The sequence below is a fragment of the Myxine glutinosa genome, chromosome 7, assembly GCF_964187855.1.
Source record: "Myxine glutinosa chromosome 7, kmMyxGlut1.1, whole genome shotgun sequence".
In the NCBI taxonomy this organism is placed as follows: domain Eukaryota; kingdom Metazoa; phylum Chordata; class Myxini; order Myxiniformes; family Myxinidae; genus Myxine; species Myxine glutinosa.
Genome location: NC_136267.1, coordinates 114,659,040 through 114,681,151, shown reverse-complemented (window position 1 = coordinate 114,681,151; position 22,112 = coordinate 114,659,040). Strand labels below are relative to the sequence as shown.

The 22,112-nt window shown below is 47.3% G+C and overlaps 1 protein-coding gene across 2 annotated transcripts in view; it reads left to right on the top strand.

Annotated features, from left to right (window-relative positions):
* Positions 1 to 21,703, top strand: part of LOC137431539 (ADAMTS-like protein 1) — a 322,494-nt gene extending 300,791 nt beyond the window's left edge. For both annotated transcript variants that reach the window (XM_068122959.2, XM_068122957.2), the window contains 5 exons: positions 2,986 to 3,169; positions 3,346 to 3,547; positions 8,772 to 8,881; positions 19,752 to 19,972; positions 20,734 to 21,703. In XM_068122959.2, the coding sequence (XP_067979060.2) occupies positions 2,986 to 3,169; positions 3,346 to 3,547; positions 8,772 to 8,881; positions 19,752 to 19,972; positions 20,734 to 20,843 (827 nt within the window). In that variant the 3' untranslated portion in view covers positions 20,844 to 21,703. The remainder of the gene's footprint in view (positions 1 to 2,985; positions 3,170 to 3,345; positions 3,548 to 8,771; positions 8,882 to 19,751; positions 19,973 to 20,733) is intronic.
* Positions 21,704 to 22,112: the final 409 nt, after the last annotated feature.

Here is a 22,112-nt window from a genome sequence, read left to right as displayed (position 1 = left end):
ACTCTTTAAAGTTTTATTATTAAATACTAATTCATCACAGATGAATATGCTTTCCCTTTTAACATCCAAGATGGCTGAACATCTCTCCCAGAGGATACCTTGTCACAAACTGCCAAAACTGCTGTTTAAACTGCCAAAATCAAGACTCTCTGCTCACCTTCACTCCTTCATTCCTCTTTTCTCCCACCTCTGGAACAAACTCCCTCACTCTCTTCAATCCCACTCCACCCTCCAGGTCTTTAAAACAGCTGTTCACCACCATCTATTATCTTCCCCCATCCAAAACCTTGATCTTTTCTACCCCCGCTAATTTCACCCCAATTCCACTTTTTTGAAATACCAACTTCTGTCCTGGAAGTCCTTGGTGTCCTTGTGTTTTATACTTCTCCCTCCCCCCCCCCCCTTCCCACGCCTCCTCCCCCCAAGCCCTCTCCCTCCCACACATTCCCGATGTCCCTGCTCTCAAATGTTGTGTTTATGTGCTTCCCCTTCTCTCCCCATCTTGTCCACCGCTCCCCTTTTTATATATTTTGTTTGTCTGTTTGATTTGTTTGTGTGATAAATGTTAGCTCTTTCACGAGCCTCGATTTTGTATCCCCAACAAAAAAAAAAAAAAAAAGAAACAAAATGAAAGTCAAAAAGTGTGGGTTGCTCTTATCTTTGGAAATATCCTGAAATTACTGCAGAGGCCTCCAGGCTGGATTTTGGAAGTCGTTGATCGGTTGCAAAATGTGTGTGACTTAAACATGCGTTTCACAGCCAGTTAGGGTTCAACAAGGGACATTGCTGCCTCCACAGAATGACTGTGAAATTCAAAAAGTTGTATGTACTGTTTTATGGTGAATCTTTTCAAATAAAGATATGTACATTACATTACATGACCAGAAGTATAGTGAGAATAAGGAGATATTCGGAGCTGTTAATTTACAACTGTTTATTACCCCGCCCAGGTGAAGCGAAACGTGGGGTTGAGCAATTGGAGAACTTATGTCTGTCTGTCTGTCTGTCTGACTACAAATGTCAGTTTATGATTGAGGAACAACTTAATTTCAATTGAATGTTATATTTTGAACACAAATCTGACCATGAATCGGAAAACGAACCTGTAGTTTAACAGAACTTTGGCTCTGAATCCATCCCGGTGGTGCGTGCGCAGAGAGGAATACGTCTGCCCACCTGGCAGTCAAACAAAATCGAAAATCATTCCAAAAAGGGACGTTACTGTTTTTAAGGACATCATAAAGGACACACATAACAGGCACGAATAACTAATATAACGTGTTAAATATGGTGGTGTATAAGACAGTGAGTGCATCAGCTGTGGTAGATGTGCAGAATTATTTTTCTACGACCTTTAAAATCTTTATTTTATTTTGATTGGATCGTATAATTGAACACTGTGGAACACAAATCGCCTTTTGGATACGTTAGGAACCCTATTGTTTGGCACCATTTGGACAAAATATTACGGCATTGTACATCATGACCAATCAAATTTGCTCTAGACAAACAAATTGACAAACAAAAATATCTTGACAAATTTTCTCCAAACAGATCAATCTTGGTTTCACCAGACCACAGAATCTTGTTTCTCACAGTCTGAGAGTCCTTTAGGTGCTTTTTTGCAAACTCCAAGCGGGCTTTCATGTGTCTTTCACTGAGGAGAGGCTTCCGTCTGGCCACTCTGCCATAAAGCCCAGATCGGTGGAGTGTTGCAGTGATGGTTGTCCTTCTGGAAGTTTCTCCCATCTCCACACAGGATCTCTGGAGCTCAGCCAGAGTGACCATCGGGCTCTTGGTCACCTCTTACCAAGGCCCTTCTCCCCCGATTGCTCAGTTTGGCCGGGCGGCCAGCTCTAGGAAGAGTCCTGGTTGTTCCAAACTTCTTCCATTTAAGAATTATGAAGCCCACTGTGCTCTTGGGAACCTTCAATGCAGCAGAGATTTTTTTTGTAGGTTTCCCCAGATCTGTGCCTCGACACAATCCTGTCTGAGCTCTGCAGGCAGTTCCTTCGACCTCATGGCTTGGTTTTTGCTCTGATATGCATTGTCAGCTGTGAGACCTTATATAGACAGGTGTGTGCCTTTCCAAATCATGTCCAATCAATTGAATTTACCACAGGTGGACTCCAATCAAGGTGTAGAAACATCTCAAAGATAATCAAGAGAAATGGGAGGCACCTGGGCTAAATTTCAAGTGTCATAGCAAAGGGTATGAATACTTATGTAAATGTGATATTTCAGTTTTTTCTTTTTATTAAATTTGTAAAACTTTCTAAAATCCTGTTTTCTCTTCGTCATTATGGGGTATCGAGTGTAGATTGATGAGGGAAAAAATGAATTTAAACGATTTCAGCATAAGGCTGCAACATAACAAAATGTGAAAAAAGTGAAGGGGTCTGAATACTTTCTGAATGCACTGTATACATACATACATATTTCAAAGAAAACGCATTTTTTTTGTCGATAATAAGATTGTCGAAAAATAGAAATGCTCAGCCTCAGAAAAGTCCATCACCGAATTTGGTAAATATTATGAGCAAGTTCAATCACCAGCATCGTTTTGTGTCTCCAGATGGTACCAAAATATGTCGGCATGGCCCATGGACTAACAGCTGTTTGTAACTCCATATGAAGATGTGAGATTAATCACATCCCCATAACACTGTGTTTGCTCGTCCGTGTTCCAAACACGCCACATATACAGTACTTCATGTTGTGAGCTTTCATTTGAGGCACTTTCACTTCACGTTTCATTGACGAGTCGGTAAGTATGGCTTACATTGAGGCTGGTCTTGTTCAACAAAAGTGAAATGATGTTCTTGCAAATGTTGGCAAATCTACAGAGAGAGAGAGAGAGAAGGAGAGAGAAAAGTGGAATTATTTTGAGCAAATGAATGTATGCAACATTTCGACCTTATAGAGTGACATTTTAGTTGAGAAAAAAAGCTGATTTATTTATTTATTCTTATGCACCCAACACAGAGTACCGCTGGCTGGTGGGCAACTCCATATCGTGTTCTGCATCATGTGGTGGGAGTGGTGTGGCGAGGCCTTGTCTGCAGTGTGTCTATAATGGTGTTAGACCTGTTTTTGATTCCTTCTGTGCCGGCCTCCCTCATCCCGCCATTCACTCCCAGCATTGCAACATCCGCAACTGTCCTCCAGAGTACGTGCACAATGTTTGTAATAAATAAACTATTTGAACAATCCACACATTCTTGTTTCAAAAGCAACGTTTATTTTGCTGATTAAGGTATTGGACGATATAGAATGTTTTTAATTTTTTTTCCTCCACCCACCGGTTCCCACTTTTCCTGCTCCTTTGTGGTGACCACATTGCAGGTGGATTATTGGCCCATGGTCATCCTGTATCCCATCGTGTGGGTCAGGGATACATAGACGTTCCTTGTCCTGCCAGAAGTTGTCTGCCTCTGGTGTGAGTCTCAACCTCCCTATGAGCCTCTGTCCAGGCCCACGACCACCTGACCATGAGGCGTGTGGTGACGTTGCCTGCCTTGCTTGGGCCGTGACACCTTGGGGAGAGGTGAATCCCTGCTCCAAAACCACACAGACTCTGAAGCTTCACTGATACTCAATTTTAACCACGACAACACTGACAATTACACGTTTGTAATGTTTACAGTACAGGTGACATTTCTGAACAATTGTACCCATTGTAAACATAACGAGTGCAAATTAGGAGTTCTACTTGATTTGATTTACTATAATATAACAATCCTCCTCATCTTGTCCGTCAATAATCTTATCAGCCATGTTTATTACCATATTACAGTCATTCATTGTTTTATTACCCTGTTAATAAGTATATTATTAGAGCCTGGATTCATATAGCCTTTTCCATCACTGTGTCTATCGGGATATTTTAAATCTGCACATTTTTTAACACGTAAATATTGTGCTACCTGTAATACTTCCCCGGGTAAATACCGGTTAACATTCAATCCCCGGCCTCCAGCTGACATCACACCATCTTGATGCTCCTTGACAACTCTCGTCCAAAAAGCAGTTTGTTATTGGCAATAAGGAAAGCTTTCATTGAACAAAATTGCTTTGGTACAGTTATAGTTGTGATAATCATGTTTATTTTGGCAACTGAGATATGTGTGGTGTGTACGATGAATAATTTGTTTGTTCCCAAATGCATGCCACCTGAATGCCAATGTGGGTTTAGCTTGCCATTGCAATGATTCTCAAGTAGTGATGAAACGTGGAATCACACAGGTGACCATCTTGTGGATACATGTAGAACATAAAGCTGACTATATGACTTGCATGGAAATAATCACAACATCGAGTCGTCGTTTTTGAAATGGCATGCCTTAGAAAAGTAATGGGAGTAACTTGGCTGGACAAAATAAGGAATAATATAATAAGGGAAACTCTTGGAGTAAAACACACAATAACAGAGAATATAACACCAAGAAGGATGAGATTCTTTGGGCACATTCAAAGGATGCCTCAGAAGAGACTTCCAAAAATCCTCATAGAAGGAAGAATAAATAGTACCCGACCAAGAGGAAGATCACCAAAAAGGTGCATGGACTGCATCAAGGGAGATTGAAGGGGCCAAACAAATAACGTATCTGGCAGAGGCAGAAAACATTGGCTCAAGATCGAATTCTGTGGCGACGGGTCGTCATTATGGAAGAGGTGGCAGGACAGGGATCATCAGGCGCTGCTTCCTGTGTCGACGCCTTAACTAACTAACTAATCGCTTATAGGTGTAGAAAGTCTTGAGGCATGTTTGGAAAAGAAGAAGCCACTCTGTGCTGATATTCAAATTGAACATTCCTTAAAGTTTGGGTGCCTTTATGTCTCTTTGGTAGATCTATATTTTCTTTAGATCCATAAATACGGTACATACAAATAACTTTAAAACAAGACAAGGCCATTGCCCCAGCCCTTCGACTTGGAGGACGAATGGGGGGAGGACGAGTTGGGAAAACAGACATAAGCAGGGTGATTGATATATATATATACAGACTTGGCATTTAATATGGATTTTTTTTTCTTTTTCTTGACTTGGGTTTACTTTCTTAATTCAGTATATCAATCTGGTGAGTTTCTTTTACACTTTGGTGATTTATTTGTTAAAAGAACCATGTCACTGATTGTCTGTCGCAGCAAGAAGTCAACAACAGAATTATATCACAGGTGGCATGGAAAAATGTACGGACAGGTGCATTTGATGATTGGCTTCACAGTCGGGTATACAAGGGTTGTTGCGTTCTGTATTAGTGGAAAACAACTGCTGCACGTCTCCAAAAGTTATTGCCGCTTCCTCTGGAGATGGTCTGTCAACTCGACAATTTTGTTTGTCATGGAGTGGTGGGTTTACGAAATTACGGCATGAAACAGCGTGCTATTGCTCGGCAGTATGGCATCACTCAAGGTCAGGTGTCAAAGATCCTGAAACGAAATGCTCAGAGGGGTGTCCCTACTCCAGGCCAGGACGTCCCCGCAGAACCACAAGGAGGGATGATCGCCAGCTGCACCGGTTAGTCCGCAATGGCCGTACCAAGTCAGCTAATCGGCTTAGGGCTGAGTGGCAGCAACTGACAAATGTGCCCTTATCCAGAAGGCTAGTCAACCAACGACTGGTTCAAGCAAGCTATCGTGCCAGGCGTCCCCTGAGAAAGCCACGCCTGACCAGACAACACCGCCAGCGCCGATTGCAGTGGGCCAGAGAGCACCGTCAATGGCAGCCAGGACACTGGAATCATGTGATCTTCAGTGACGAGTCTAGATTTCTGATCTATCGTCAAGATGGCCGCGTCCAAGTGCGCAGACAAGTGCATGAAGCCTACAACAAAGATTGTATAGTGCCAAGAGTCCAAGCTGGAGGTATTGGGGTGACCGTTGGGCTGCTTTTCATGCAGGGGGCAAAACTGACCTGGTTGTTCTGAATGGAAACCTGAACCAGTTCAAGTACAGGGCCATTCTGGAAGAAACATTGCTTCCATTTGCTCGTGCAGCCTTTCGAGGAAACTTTGTCTTCCAAGATGACAATGCACGGCCTCATCGTGCTCGCATGATCCAACACTTCCTTGCTGACCGTGGTGTAGATCACATGGAGTGGCCTGCCATGTCCCCGGATATGAATCCGAAAGAGAACATGTGGGCAGAATTAACGCATCAAATCGACCACTTGGACCAGCAGCCGACCTCTGTGCGTGAATTCCAGCAGGCTATTGTCACTGCATGGCAAGCGATTCCTGTCCAAACCTTGGCAAATCTCGTGAATAGCATGCCTCGACGTGTACGCGCTCTCCTGAATGCTCGTGGGGGTTACACGAAGTACTGAACTGTAATTTTACTGTCCGTAATCCCAGTCGTAATTTAACTTTTGTTTTTGTGAAAAATATTTTGGCTAATGTGCAAAATAAAGAGATACTTCTGGAAAACGTACAGAAGTTTAACACAGTACTGTCCATGAATTGAGTTTGATATCAGTTTACATCACTTTCAAGGATCAATTTATTTGTTTCGAAATGTCAAATGTGGTTTTTGTTTCTTTTAAAGGTCACATTAACAAAATCTAGAATAATTTCAACATAATTCCATTGAACTTTTGGTTCTAAGACATCTTGAAAAGTAAGTTCACCCCCACAAAAAAAATATTCCATATTAAATGCCAAGTCTGTATATATATATATATATATATATATATATACAGTCACGTGAAAAAGTAAGTACACCCCATGTAAAGTTTTGACTTTTTCAACATATTTCAACATACAGCTATTTGATCTTCATTTCAACAATATTGATAGATAAAGGTGATATAATAGAACAAATATCATGAAACATTTACATTTTGTAGTCCATTGTATAATTTAAATAAACATGAATGCAAATTTCGCATGTGGAAAAAGTAAGTACACCCCTACATTTATCACTACTTCAAATACCTATAATTAGAATCAGGTGCACCAGCTCAGGTGCAAATGATTAGAACATCGTTAGAGAGGATCTTGGAGGAACCTGTCTTATTTAAACCTCAGACATTTAGTTTGGTTTGCTCATTGTTGTTGAAGTGTGCGGCGTCACCATGCCTAGATCAAAAGAGCTCTCTGAGGCCTTCAGAAAGAAGGTTATTGATGCCTACGACTCTGGGAAGGGATTTCAAAAGATCTCCAAACAATTTGAAATCAATCATTCGACTGTCCGGAAGATCATCTACAAGTGGAAAAGATTCCAAACAACTGCCAACTAGTTCAGGCCAGGCCGCCCCAGCAATTTCAGCCCGAGAGCAGACTGCAAGATGCTGAAAGAAGTATCTAAGAACCCCAGAATGTCATCACGGGACCTACAGGTAGCTCTTGCCACTGTTGATGTCAAAGTGCACGAGTCTACCATTAGAAAGAGGCTGCACAAATTTGTTCTACATGGGAGGTGTGCCAGGAGGAAACCTTTGCTGTCCAGAAAGAACATCAGGGCAAGACTAAAGTTTGCCAATGAACACCTAGGCAAAGACCAGCACTTCTGGAACAATGTGCTCTGAACAGATGAGTCAAAGGTAGAGCTATTTGGCCACAGTACCAGAAGACATGTTTGGCGAAAACCAACATCAGTAGATCCACAACCTTGGTCATAGATCCACATCGGTAGATTACAAACATCAATAGATCCACAACCTCGGTCATAGATCGTCATCAGTAGATCACCAACATCATTAGATCCACAACCTCGGTCATAGATCCACATCAGTAGATTACCTTCATCAATAGATCCACAACCTCGGTCATAGATCCACATCATTAGATCACCGACATCAATAGATCCACAACCTCGGTCATAGATCCACATCAGTAGATTACCTACATCAATAGATCCACAACCTCGGTCATCGATCCACATCAGTAGATTACCAACATCAATAGATCCACAACCTCGGTTGCATCCAGTCAGTCAACCCATCAATGCAACATCACTCATCAAACTTTACTCGTTGGAGGATTTAATGTATTACACATAGTTACAACTCTCATCACACATTCCATTATATGATAACACATTAAATCATGCACATCTTACCCGTCCATCACCCAGCACGACCACGCCACTCACCTCTGGATCAAACTGTTATTCAAATATTCAATATATTTATTCAAATATTGTTATTGTTATTCAAATATTCAAACAGTTACTTAACATGATGTCTTGTCTCCCAGCAACCACTGAAATTGGTTTAAATATATATATATTAATATTTTTGATAATGTATCTTGTTAATAATATTTATACTCTTCATATTGTATTTCACCAATTCTATTTGTTGTCGTTTATGATCTCAAAGAACACTTGTTTTAATCTGCTAACTGTAGCTCCTTGTGTTAGCATATTTCTGACAAGTTGTTTTATTTTCTTTAAAATTTGGGGATGGGGTGGGATGAATGGGGTTGTAGGGTGACGAATAAACAAACACTGACAGCACATTCACTTTTTGACAAGACCCTCCCACAAACATCACAATCACTACAGAGGTACATGGCAGCACAAAGGTATACATGACCCATCTATATTTAAACATCTACCAGTCCTGCCAATAATCTTTGTCTTTTCATTGAATGGTGCTTTATGAGCTAACTTGATAGATCACTGTTGTTCTGTTCGCAGAATGGATTCCAAGTGGTCTGGAAAGCAGAGAGATCGTGAACTAAGTGACGTGTGTATGTGTTACGTGTGTGCACGCGTGTGTGTACTTGTGTGCGTGCATGCATGCATGTGTGCGTGTTTTGAGACAGTGCACAAGCCAGTGTGTGGGGCCCGGCCTGGGAAGCCAGTATCGCCAAGTACTCTGCTTCTTTCCCAATGGAACTGCTGCTCCAGACGACTTTTGTGACCCAAAAATAAGGTGCATTCTTATTGCTGCGATGGTGACTTGCAGTAAAATGTGGTAAATGGGTAAAAGCAGAACATATCGGAGCAATCACAGCATAACCATGTCCATAAACATTTTGTGAATGTGGCAAAGTGCCTCGTTTGTAAGTGATCATCATGTAGTTGAAGCAGGTATTGCAGAGCAGCTGTTTCTCGAGCTTGTTTAGAAGAAGTTCATGAGTTTTACCCCCTCACTTTACCGGAACATTATTGGATATGAATAAAAAGTTGTAAAATCCAGTCATTTATGATCTCAATAGTGATGTTTTATTTTTACAGAAGCGAGGCTCATGGAAGAGTAAGGTAGATCTGACAGCAGAACAAGCATCAAGGGAATGATCGAATAAGATAAGTGGAAAGAAATGAAGAGTTGATGAGGGGTTGTTTGGTGAACCTTTTCAAGTGGATGATTAAGGGAATAGTTAGGTGGGTTTGTTTGATGATCCATTTGGAGCAGTCGGGTGAGATTGTGAAATTGTCAAGGATTGAATTACATGTTGCATTTATCAGACCAGAATGTAATTGTTTCCAGATCAGCAGAGAGAGAGAGAGAGAGACGGAGACGGAGACGGAGACGGAGCAGCTGTCTGCCTAGCAGAGGGACGGGATACTGTACGACACAGTGTAGAGTCATCTGAAAAAGAAAGAGAGGGTTATCCAGGTCATGGGATAGCGTATTGATGAAGATCAGAGGTCATTAATATGGATATAGGATGAATCTATAAGGTACAGTGGTCTGCAAAGGTATTCACCCCTTATCAACAATGATACATTTAGATGAATTACCAATTATATAGAATTTTTTTTCCAAATGAACATTTTTATTCATAACTGAAGAGATCAAACTAAACACTGTTTTGTTGAAGGAGGTTATATGTCAGCAATACCTGTAAAACATGTACAAATCAAAATTTACTGGTTGAAAAAGTACTTGGTGGAAGCACATTTTGCAGCAATGACTGCTATGACTATTTTTGGGTTGGTCTCTTCCAGCTTTGCACAGTGAGATGTTGAAATCTTTGCTCATTTTTCACGTGAAAATTGCTCTAGTTCTGCCAAGTTTTATGGGGATCGTTGATGGACTGAAATCTGCAACTCTCGCCATAAATGTTCAATTGTGTTCAAGTCAGGACTTTGACTGGGCCACTCACAGACATTTATTTTCTTGTCATTCAGCCACTCCAGTGTGGCTTTAACGTTGTACTTCAGATCATTGTCCTGCTGAAATGTGAATCTCCTACCCAGTTTCAGATGAATAGCTGACTCAAGCAGATTTTCATCAAGGATTCTCCTGTACTTTGCACTGTTCATTGTCCCTTCTATCCTTACAAGCTTGCCATCCCCTGCTGATGAAAAGCAGCTCCATAACATGATGTTAGGCTTGCGCCAGACGTAACGGTTTGAATTTAGACTTAAAAGTTTAATTTTTGTCTCGTCTGACCACAAAATGTTTCTACACATGACTGTAGTACCATTATGATTCTTTTTTTCAAACTCCATATGAGTTTTTAGATGTGTCTTTTTCAGCAATGGCTTCTTTCGTGCCACCTGTCCAAAGAGGCCAGCTTTGTGAAGGGAACGGGGCATTGTTGATTGATGAACGCTGACCCCCATCTCAAACATAGAGCCTTGCAGATCTTTCAAAGTCATTGTTGTATTTACAGTGACATCCCGAACCAGTTTCCTGCTTTCCCGGCTGCTGAGTTTGGAGGGGAAACCTGGTCTGGGTAAAGTCTGGGTGGTACGATACGTCTTACACATCTTAATGATTGATTTAACCATACTCAAAGGGATAAAGAGAGACTTTGAAATATTCTTATAATCTTCTCCTGAATGGTGCTTTTCCACCACTTTATGTCTGATCTCATGGGAAAGCTCCTTGGTCTTCATGTTTGCCTTGTTGGTAAACCAGGTGAGTTGCACCTTTAAACTCCTGAGATAAGTAGGGGAGCTTACTTTTTAAGTTATGCCACTGATTATATACAGGTGAAACATATATTACACTTATTTTGTAACTTTCAAACAAATCATTTTCTCCTGAAGTGATTTAGGATTAATTAGGCAAAGGGTTTGAATGCTTATTCAACTGAGAATCATCTGATTTTCTCTGTTAATCTAACTTATTAGGTTTCCTCTGCATGAAACACAGAGGAATACTTATGGTAATACCATCAGAGGAATAAGAGTTTATTATTATTCTTCCGCCAGTCCTTCACTTTCAAAAACTTTAAAATGAACGTTCTCAGCAACCGTTGGTCCGATTGACACAAAATTTTCACCAAGTGATTGGCTAGACATGTCATTTTTTACTGCTAATTATGATGTCATAGGTCATGTGGTATGGGCGCCATCTTGGAAAACACCTTCAACTTTGCCCCTCTATAATCTCCGAAACTGCTCAATGGAAAAAATTGAGTCATGGCTCACTCTAAAGAACTCTACAATGGGACCAAAAACATGTTTATTTAGGATATTACAAGTGCTAACGTTATGAAGGTTGAATTCGACAAATAGACCCCTTTATGCCACTAATATGATGTTTTTTACATCACCTAAGTGAAAAAAATATTCAGAATGCAAAACATTTCTACGTCATGTGTCACATGGTTCGGCTGCCATATTGTTTTTCGTGAAAAACACTAAAACCGCTTTTTCTCCGCAACGACTGTGCAGATCGAGCACAAACGTTGCATGCACAATCACATGCCCATGGCGAACAAAAAGTTCCCACATTATGACGCTGTACGTCGCATCATTTAGGAGTTATGACATTTTTAAGCATAAACTTTCAATCCTATCTCCTCCCTCATTCTTGAAGGTATCGAGTGGAAACTTTACACAAACGTTCCCCATGTGGGGAAGTTAAAACGTTACTTGGGAAGTTATATGGTTTGGCCACAATGTATAATTGAACGAAAATCTTAGAAAGCTTCTATCTCTTGAACCGCTACATTGATCGACTTAAAATTTCAATGTAAGGTATCCCTCATCAAGGGGAATAAATGTCTAAAATTTCAACATGATTGGTTGTACAGTCTGGAAGCTAGAAGTCATTATTGTTGAAAGAAGAAGAAACGCAACAAATTTTATTCTCAGGCCATGTAACTGATTGGTTTCCTGTGTCGTAGCTTTGCATACCCTTGGTGATTTTGAGAGATAAGAACACGAGGAGAGGAATAAGGTAAGTTGGAAGTTTGTGGGATTTGTAGTTTTTAGGTATCGTTGAATAAAGAAATTGCGCCTTTGCCGAGGGGCGTGCCTTAATTTTCATGCAGTCTGGCCGTACGGGCTTGTTTCAACTCGGATTTGAATTCGGTTTTCGGATTTGGTAGTGGATCGGGGGTGTTACACCTGACCACCACAAACCCAGTGCAAATCGGATACATTTTGACCGAGTTACCTCTGGTGACGAGTGTGTAATTATTTAATTTTTCACTTGGCTCGACTCGTTCAGGCTGGCCGTACGTGCTTGTCTTAACTCAGATTTGAATAGTATTTTCACTTTTCATGAAATGTTGGGGGTTGTGCAACCGCTGATAACTTTTAATTGGTCAAAATCGGTCAAACAGCCACTGAAATACCCCAACGGCACTCGAACCATGCATGCTATGTGCTGTGAATAAAGATGTGTGCAGGAAATGTTCACCAATGCTATATATATCGCTGCATTATATTGTTGGTTGTTGGAATGTATAATGAGGTTGTGGCAGGCCTGCTAACGCAGGTGTGCTGATTACTACAACAGGAAGGCTAAGGTAAGCTGTGTACCAAAGGTCCTCACACCCTCATCTCAGCTCCAATCTCATATCCATGGGTATTTTGTGAAGTTGTAGCGGTTCCCGCTGAATGTACACAATCGCCTTGCACCTGCCAGGACGCGGCCAGGGCGCGATCGCCATGCCGGGCTCGTCCGGACGGACCCAGACGCGCCTCTCCTGGGAATGCCCGGGCACGCCCGAACCTCCCGGGCACGCCCGGTCTCATCTTTCCCGGGCATGCCTGCTCTCGCCTTTCCAGGGCTCGCCCAGAGCGCCCGGGCACGCCCAGCCTCGACTTGCCAGGCCGCGTCCAGGACGCCCGGGCATGTCCAGACTCGCCTTTCCAGGGCTCGCCCAGAGCGTCCGGGCATGCCCGCTCTCGCCTTTCCAGGGCTCACCCAGAGCGCTCGGGCACGCCCAGCCTCGACTTGCCAGGCCGCGTCCAGGACGCCCGGGCATGTCCAGACTCGCCTTTCCAGGACTCGCCCTTGACACCCGGACATGCCCGGTCTCGGTTTTCCCGGGCAAACGCCCCGGCATAAATGTGTATATATATTGCTGCCCGATAAACGGGCTTGTCAGAATACCTGAGCTGTTTTGTTTCAATAAAGCAACTCGGACGAATTCCGTCTTTGGTCACGTCAATTCTTTCGACTCGCGTTGGAGCGCAGCTCCTTCACTGGTGACGTACCGACATGGACACGGCAGTGACTCTTAAACTGCCTACCTTCTGGGAGGCTCACGCGGCTGTTTGGTTCGCCCAGGCGGACTCCCAGTTCGCCCTGTGAGGCATCACCGCGGATGACACCCGCTTCCACCACGTCGTGGCAGCGCTCGGTTCCGCCACTGCGGCCCGCGCCCTGAGCCTCCTCGAGCACCCGCCGGCTGCTGACAAGTATGACGTGCTGAAGACGCTCCTCCTCGACGCTTTCGCCCTCTCACCGGCGGCACGCGCACGGCGCCTGCTCGACCTGCCCGAGCTCGGCGACACGCGCCCGTCCGAGCGCATGGACTATATGCTCTCGAGGCTCGGTGAGCACTCTCCGGATTTTCTGTTCCGCTAGCTGTTCCTTCGCCAGCTGCCTCACCCGGTACGCCTCGCCCTGGCTGGCACATCGATCACCGATCCACGCGCCCTCGCCAGGGAAGCCGATAAGATCTCCTCGGCGGGCCAACACATCGGCGCGGCTACCTGGAGCCTGCCGCCGTCCGAGGCGACGCCCGAGCGCCCTGCGCGGTTGGAGGCCGAACTGCCGGTGCAACTGGCAGCCGCCACGCCGCGCCGACAGCTTCCGACACGACGGCCGGGCTCCACCTGACCAGGCGTGGTGTTATTACCACGCCAGATTCGGACACAAGCCTCGGATGTGCCGACCCCCGTGCACTTTCGGCAAGTCGGGAAACGGCCGGGCCGGCGTTCATTCCCAGCGATGAGCGCCGGCCACTCGGGCAACTTGCTTTTTATTCGGGACAAAGCGTCCGGGCGGCGTTTCCTTTGTGACACCGGCGCCCAACTGAGCGTCATACCCGCCTCCGAGCAGGACAGGCGGGACGCCGTTTGCGGCCCCTCTTTGGTCGCTGCTAATGGCTCGGCCATACGCACTATCGGCCCGCGCGACGTCACCCTCTGCTTCGGCAGCCAGCGCTTTCAGTGGACCTTTGTGACCGCCTGCGTCCCCATGGCTTTGCTGGGCGCCGACTTCCTCTGCGCGCACGGGCTGCTGGTCGATGTCAAACGACGTCGCCTTGTCAACGCCGAGACCTTCAGCTCCCTGGCGTGCACGATGAGCAGCTCCGCGCCGACCGAACTAGCGTACGCCCTCCCGAAGGCGAACGAGTTCGCTCGCCTGCTCGCGGAATTCCCGGCCCTCACACGGCCGACGTTTTCGGCCGTCGCAGTGCGGCATGGGATCGAGCACCACATACCCACTACGGGCCCGCCGGTCTACGCCAGGGCCCGCCGCCTCGACCCGGCCAAGCTCGCCGTGGCAAAGGCCGAGTTCAACGCGTTGGAGCACCTTGGCATCGTGCGGCGCTCCAATAGCGCGTGGGCCTCACCACTGCACATCGTGCCAAAGCCGGGGGGCGGATGGCGCCCGTGTGGCGACTACCGCCGCCTCAACGACGCTACCACCCCCGACAGGTACCCGATCCCGCACATCCAGGACTTTTCCACCCGTTTGGCGGGACGGGTCATATTTTCCAAAATTGACTTGATACGGGGATACTATCAGGTACCTGTCCGGGCGGCCGACATCCCGAAGACGGCCGTCATCACGCCGTTCGGCCTGTTCGAATTTTTGAGGATGCCGTTTGGCCTCAAGAACGCGGCCCAGGCGTTCCAGCGCTTAATGGACGGCGTGCTGCGCGACCTGCCATTTCTTTTCGTCTATCTGGACGACATCCTCGTCGCCAGCACGTCCCGCACCGAGCACCTCCTCCACCACCGAACACTGTTCGGTCGCCTCAGCAAGCACAGCTTAATTGTCAACCCGGCCAAATGCCACTTCGGCACGACGACCGTTGACGTTTTGGGCCACCGCATCACCAAGACCGGGGCCGTGCCGCTGCCGACCAAGGTCGAGGCCATCACCACGTTCCCGCGTCCCCGTTCCATCAAGGCCCTACAAGAGTTCCTCGGCATGGTGAATTTTTATCACCGATTCGTGCCCCGCGCTGCTCAGCTCATGCGACCCCTTTACGAGGCCCTCCGGGGCAAGCCGGCCAAGCATGACATCGTTTGGTCCGCGGCCATGGACGCGGCCTTCGCGAGCGCAAAACGGGCCCTCGCCGACGCAACGCTGCTGGCTCACCCGGTGCTCAACGCGCCCATCACCCTCACTACGGACGGCTCCAACTACGCGGTGGGCGCCGTCCATGTACAATGGGTGGACGGGGTTTGGCAGCCACTCGCTTTTTTCAGCCGGCAACTCCGGCCGAACGAGTTAAAATACAGCACGTTCGACCGCGAGCTGCTCGGTCTATTCCTGGCCGTTCACCATTTCCGACACCTCCTGGAGGGCCGCCCGTTCACGGCTTTCGTCGACCACAAGCCGTTGGTCTACGCGATGGCCAAAGTCACGGAGCCGTCACGGTGCAGGCCCTCCGGGCGGCGGACACGGGCCTCCGCCTGGCCGACATCCCCTTCGCGGGCACCGTCCTGCTCTGCGACGTCTCCCAGGGCCAGCCTCGCCCCATCGTGCCCGTTTCCTGGCAGCGCCGCATCTTCGCCTCCATCCACGGCCTTTCTCACCCGGGCCGGAAAGCTTCTCAGAAGCTGGTGTCGGCGCGTTTCGTCTGGCACGGCCTTCGACGGAATGTCCGCGACTGGGCCAATGCCTGCACGGCCTGCCAGCGGGCCAAGGTCCACCGCCACACCCAGGCCCCGCTAGCACCGTTCACCGTGCCTGCACGGCGTTTCGACCACGTCCACGTGGACCTGGTGGGTCCCCTGCCCCCATCGCGGTGGTTCACCCACCTGCTCACCATGGTGGACAGGACCACCAGGTGGCCGGAGGCCGTGCCCCTCACCTCCACCACCACCGCCGACGTGGCGCAGGCGTTCATCGCCACGTGGGTCGCGCGCTTCGGCGCACTGGCGGACATCTCGTCCGACCGCGGCCCACAGTTCACGTCCGAACTTTGGGGCGCGGTCGCCCGCTCGTTGGGGGTCACGCTGCACTGCACCACGGCCTACCACCCCCAAGCCAACGGGTTGTGCGAGCGGTTTCACCGCTCCATGAAGGCCGCACTCATGGCCGGCCTTCAGGACGACGGTTGGACCGACCGGCTGCCGTGGGTCCTTTTGGGCCTCCGCACGGCCCCCAAGGAGGACCTCCGGGCGTCCGCCGCCGAGCTCGTCTACGGCCAGCCGCTCCGCGTCCCGGGCGAGTTCGTGCCCGACGCTACCAGTCCCTGGTCCGCCGCACACCAGCGCTCGGACCTCCAGGAGGCCGCCCGACGATTTGCCCCCGTGCCAACGTCCCGCCACGGTGGCCCCCAGACCTACGTCCCCCCGGCGCTTCGCACAGCGGAGTACGTCTTTGTGCGTCATGACGCGCACCGGGGGCCACTCCGGCCGCCATACGACGGGCCCTTCCGGGTCCTGCGACAGGGCGACAAGTCCTTCGTCGTCGACCGGTCGGACCGGATCTCTGTGGACCGCCTCAAACCGGCGCACGTGGACGTCGACCGACCACCACGGTTGGCCCTTCCTCCGCGGCGAGGCCGCCCCCGTCCACAGTTCCCCCCGCTCGACCACCCACCACCGGATCGGACCCCTCCCCCCCCCCCCACGACCCTCCAGGGGTCACTTTGTCCGGGTCATCCGGACCCCCCTTAAATTGACCCTGCCAGTGCAGGTCGATTCTGGAGGGGCGTGTGTAGCGGTTCCCGCTGAATGTAGACAATCGCCTTGCACCTGCCAGGACGTGGCCAGGGCGCGATCAGCATGCCGGGCTCGTCCGGACGGACCCAGATGCGCCTCTCCTGGGCATGCCCGGACTCGCTGTTCCCGGGCACGCCCGAACCTCCCGGGCACGCCCGGTCTCGTCTTTCCCAGGCATGCCCGCTCTCGCCTTTCCAGGGCTCGCCCAGAGCGCCCGGGCACGCCCAGCCTCGACTTGCCAGGCCGCCCGGGCATGTCCAGACTCGCCTTTCCAGGGCTCGCCCAGAGCATCCGGGCATGCCCGCTCTCGCCTTTCCAGGGCTCGCCCAGAGCGCTCGGGCACGCCCAGCCTCGACTTGCCAGGCCGCGTCCAGGACGCCCGGGCATGTCCAGACTCGCCTTTCCAGGACTCGCCCTTGACACCCGGGCATGCCCGGTCTCGGTTTTCCCGGGCAAACGCCCGGCATAAATGTGTATATATATTGCTGCCCGATAAACGGGCTTGTCAGAATACCTGAGCTGTTTTGTTTCAATAAAGCAACTCGGACGAATTCCGTCTTTGGTCGCGTCAATTCTTTCGACTCGCGTTGGAGCGCAGCTCCTTCAAAGTCGCTGATATAACTTTAGACTCGACGGTGTCAAAATCCGTTAACTTTTAATAAAATCGGCTGGTTTTGCGTTTGGGGGTGGGAGAGGGGGGAGGGTAGGATAACGCCTGGGGCCAAGGGTGAAAGCGGGGTTGTATTAAAGTTGCGTTGTATGAAAGCGGGGTTGTATTAAAGTTGGGTTGTATGAAAGCGGGGTTGTATCAAAGTGTGTCCGATGAAAGCGGGGTTGGATCAAAGTGTGTCTGGTGAAAGCGTGTTCAATGACAACATGTCCAATGAAAGTGGGGTTGTATCAATGTGAGGCTGTAACAAAACGGGATTGTATCAAAGCGGGGTTGTATGAAAGTGTGTCTGATGAAAGTGGGGCTGCATGAAAGCAGGGTTGCAATAAAGCGGGGTTGTATTAAAGCGTGGTTGTATCAAAGCGGGGTTGCATCAAAGCGGGGTTGTATCAAAGCGGGGTTGTATCAAAGCGGGGTTGTACAAAGCGGGGTTGCATCAAAGCGGGGTTGTATCAAAGCAGATGTATCAAAGCGGGGTTGCATCAAAGTGGGGTTGCATCAAAGCGGGGTTGTATCAAAGCGGGGTTGTATCAACGCGGGGTTGTATCAAAGTGGGGTTGTATCAAAGCGGGGTTGTATCAAAGTGGGGTTGCATCCAAGTGGGGTTGCATCCAAGCGGGGTTGTATCAAAGCGGGGTTGTATCAAAGCGGGGTTGTATCAAAGTGTGGTTGTATCAAAGCGGGGTTGTATCAAAGCGGGGTTGTATCAAAGCGGGGTTGTATCAAAGCGGGGTTGCATCCAAGCGGGGTTGCATCCAACCCGGGTTGTATCCAAGCGGGGTTGTATCAAAGCGGGGTTGTATCAAAGTGGGGTTGTATCAAAGTGCGGTTGCATCCAAGCGGGGTTGTATCCAAGCAGGGTTGTATCCAAGCGGGGTTGTATCCAAGCGGGGTTGTATCAAAAGCAGGGTTGTATGAAAGTGGGAAGGCGGAGGAAACCGGTCATCACTGCCAGCAGTTATAAAGTGGCAGTTCTAGTTCACATTTTATCTGCATTTTTTAGCTTTTTCACTTTGGAGTAGTTTGTGAAGACTTGTGCATTAATTTTGATTTGAAAGTATCATGAAATAAGCTCAGGTGCCTTCAAATTGTGAAAACTTTGGATGGGGGTGAATACTTTTGCAGGCCACTGTACACTGAATCCCAAACACTGCCTTGGGGAAGTCTAGCGTCCACTGGGAGAGGGGAGGCGAGGGTTCCATTCATGGCAACGCTTTGATTGTATGAGTGGAAGAAGTCAGAAATCCAGGAACGAAGGTGGCCTTTTATGCCATTGGTAGAGTGGTTGGCAAGCAAAGCAGGATGCCAGACTGTGTCGAATGCCCTGGATCTGTCCAGGGAGACAGTCCTAACCTCTTGTTTGAGATTGAGGGCATCCATCCATTACTGAGAGAGGAGCAGAAGCGTGTCTGGAGTGTAGTGACTGGGAAACTGATGATCAGCGATTACACTGTTTGAGAACAGGAAAGGCTTGACATCAGAAGCAATGATGCATTCCATGACTTTGCTTGTAATTCGAAGCAAGCTCACTGGTCTATAGTTTGTAAGGTCTGTTTTCACACCTTTCTTGAGGATGGGATCCAGTGATGTTTGCTGACCTCAGTGCAGAGAGGAGATGGCCATTGGAGGACAGACTGAGTAAGTCAGATGATAGGGGAAGAGAAACGGCAGAGCAGGATTTGAGAGCAGAGGCACTGATGCTATCTGAGGTGAGAAGAACAACAGATTCCAGTAGACAGTGGGTAAATCGTTGCACAATGTGGATAGAATGGGGTGGGTTGGGTACACGAGATCTGGAGGCCAAGACAGAGGCTAAAGATTCTGTCTTTTCTTCGGCAAAATCTGGAGTAATGTCATTTGAGGTGCGGGATGTGATGCAGGGAGAGCATGCACCAAATATTTAAATTGGCTCAGCATTGATGTTGAATGCCAATCATCTCTTAAAGTGGCTAATCCTGTATAGAGTTTTAAAATCCATTGGTTATTGACAAGAAATAAACTGACAATCAAAAACCCATCATTGTCCCAGGCCTGGCAGAACGCAGAACTGCTCCCTTTCACTTTGCAACGTGCAGTGGCATACGGGGCACTGGGCAGAGTGCACAGCATCATGTGGCATACATGGCTTTCAATCCCGACGCGTAGTGTGCGCTCATTCGTTCCCGGGACATGCATCACCAGACCACCTGTGCACGTGGACGCCAAAGCCTCAGACATGGCGTCGATGCAACATTGTGCCGTGCATGGAAAGTGAGTCATTCATGAACTTTAAATGATGTTTTATTGCCCTCGCCAAAGCAGAGGGTATTGCATTTGGATCCAATTGTTTGTCTGTCTGATTGTTGCACAGAAAGTGCTAAAGTAGGCCACAATCGCCACATAGTGGTAGCCAGTAGTACACGGTCTCTTTTTCAACCGAGTACATCTATAAAGTATTTACAATTAGAATGTATGTCTACAAAGTATGTACAATTATAATGTAGATACCTCTATATAGCATGTACAATTAGAAGGCGAGATTGAAAATCCCATATACTGTACTTTTGATGTTTTTGCTCATGTCTCCTAATGTCCTCGTCCGCTATTTACAATCTGCCTAAACTCTAGCAAATATTACCTTTGCCATTTTTGCACGTATCAATTTGATTGAAGGAATTGCAACAGGAAAAGTCATCGTATACCCAATGTTTATGCACTATGCACTCTACAAAATTTAACATTTTGACAAGTTTTTGAAATGGAGGTTTGGTTTCGACTTCGAAGCGATTTAATTGACACAATTGAAATACGAATTAGCTTTCACCCTTCTGCAGTGGTGCAGATGCATTAATTTCATCGCTTAGGTTTGGGTAAGAGGTAGGGTTAGGCCTGTAGCAGATTTTAAGCTGATATAAATCTTGCTGTCCAATTACTTTGTATAAAAATCCATACTTTGTGAGTATTTCAGTCTAATTTAAATTATACAGCTAAATATTACTCTCTACCTACCCAACTCTTTCCCTATGCTTCAGAATCCGACTGCAGAGACAGCAGCCATTATTGCGAGACAGTGCGAAGGCTCCTGCTCTGCCAGCTTTCGAGCTATCGTGCCCGCTGCTGCCAGGCCTGTCATGGTGCCTAACCCAATTCCTGATGTTCCGGTGTCCTGGTCATCAAGCGCACCAAAAGCCTTTGACCCATAAGGCGTACAATGACAAGAACTGTACAAATCACAACTGGGATAAACATTGGCGTGATTACGGTATTCAAAGGAGAAGGCCCAGTGACTGTTCCGATGATCTCCGTTGCCTGAATTTTGTCAAAACCAAAAATGCTGTTGCATCAAAGCTTGTCAAAACCAACATCTCCAGCTCAAAGCAAATACCTGGGCATTGAACGTACTTTCATTGGAAGCCTTTGTTGAGAAGAGGAGTGCGTGAGGAGGATGGGTAAGGCTCATGATGGAGCTTGTGTACAAAAATCACATGCAGTACAAAAACCTGATTTATTGGACATTGGTCAAATCAATGCAGTATGTTGTGTGGAATTTGAGGGTATCCTTCCAGCATCATGCGAGGCCTAAATGGCACAACCTTCTCTTTGGGAATTCATGTATAATCACATGCCTGAATCAAAGGTGAAAGAGCATGTGGGCAACTCTTTCGCTAACATTTACCGGTACATGATTAGATAAAATGACATCAATACTCCGATTGAAAGAGTACATTTTGGTGCCGTCACAGAGAGTGCAATTCCAACAACTACATGCACAACATAAGTTTCTCCTTGATTGTCCAATCCAATTGTATGTTCACCTCAATTACATATTTTGTAGCACTGTTTAAGGCTCTTCATTCTGTGTTACTTTCTGCTTTTCTGTCACCTTCACTGTTTTGATTAAATATGGGGCGTCATTTGAAATTGCCTGCGATACCATCAGTCAGACCAGACTGTCAGAATACCCTTCAGTGTGGACATTCAATAAACTGAACAAATAACCAAGACCGAAGAGCTTATACCAGGGGTCAGTGGAATCTTGCCCCACCTCACTTTACATTACACAAAATGCGGCTGTCCAGAGAGCTAGTCGTGGGAATTTATCAAAACGGGCAAGGATGTACTTTTTCTAAAAGTTGGGTTTTTTTCAAGTTTCTAAGGCTCATGCAGGAGCTGTCACACATACACATACACAGACATACACAGACACATATACACACACACGTACACGCACACATACACAGACACATAGACAGACACAGGTGGATACTTTGAGACCTGGTAGTCCTCTGTTCCATCTCCCGAAACCCACCCACATGTGGAGATAGCAGCCACCAACACCTTGCGCACACACACACACACACACACACACACACACACACACACACACACACACACACACACATATATATAT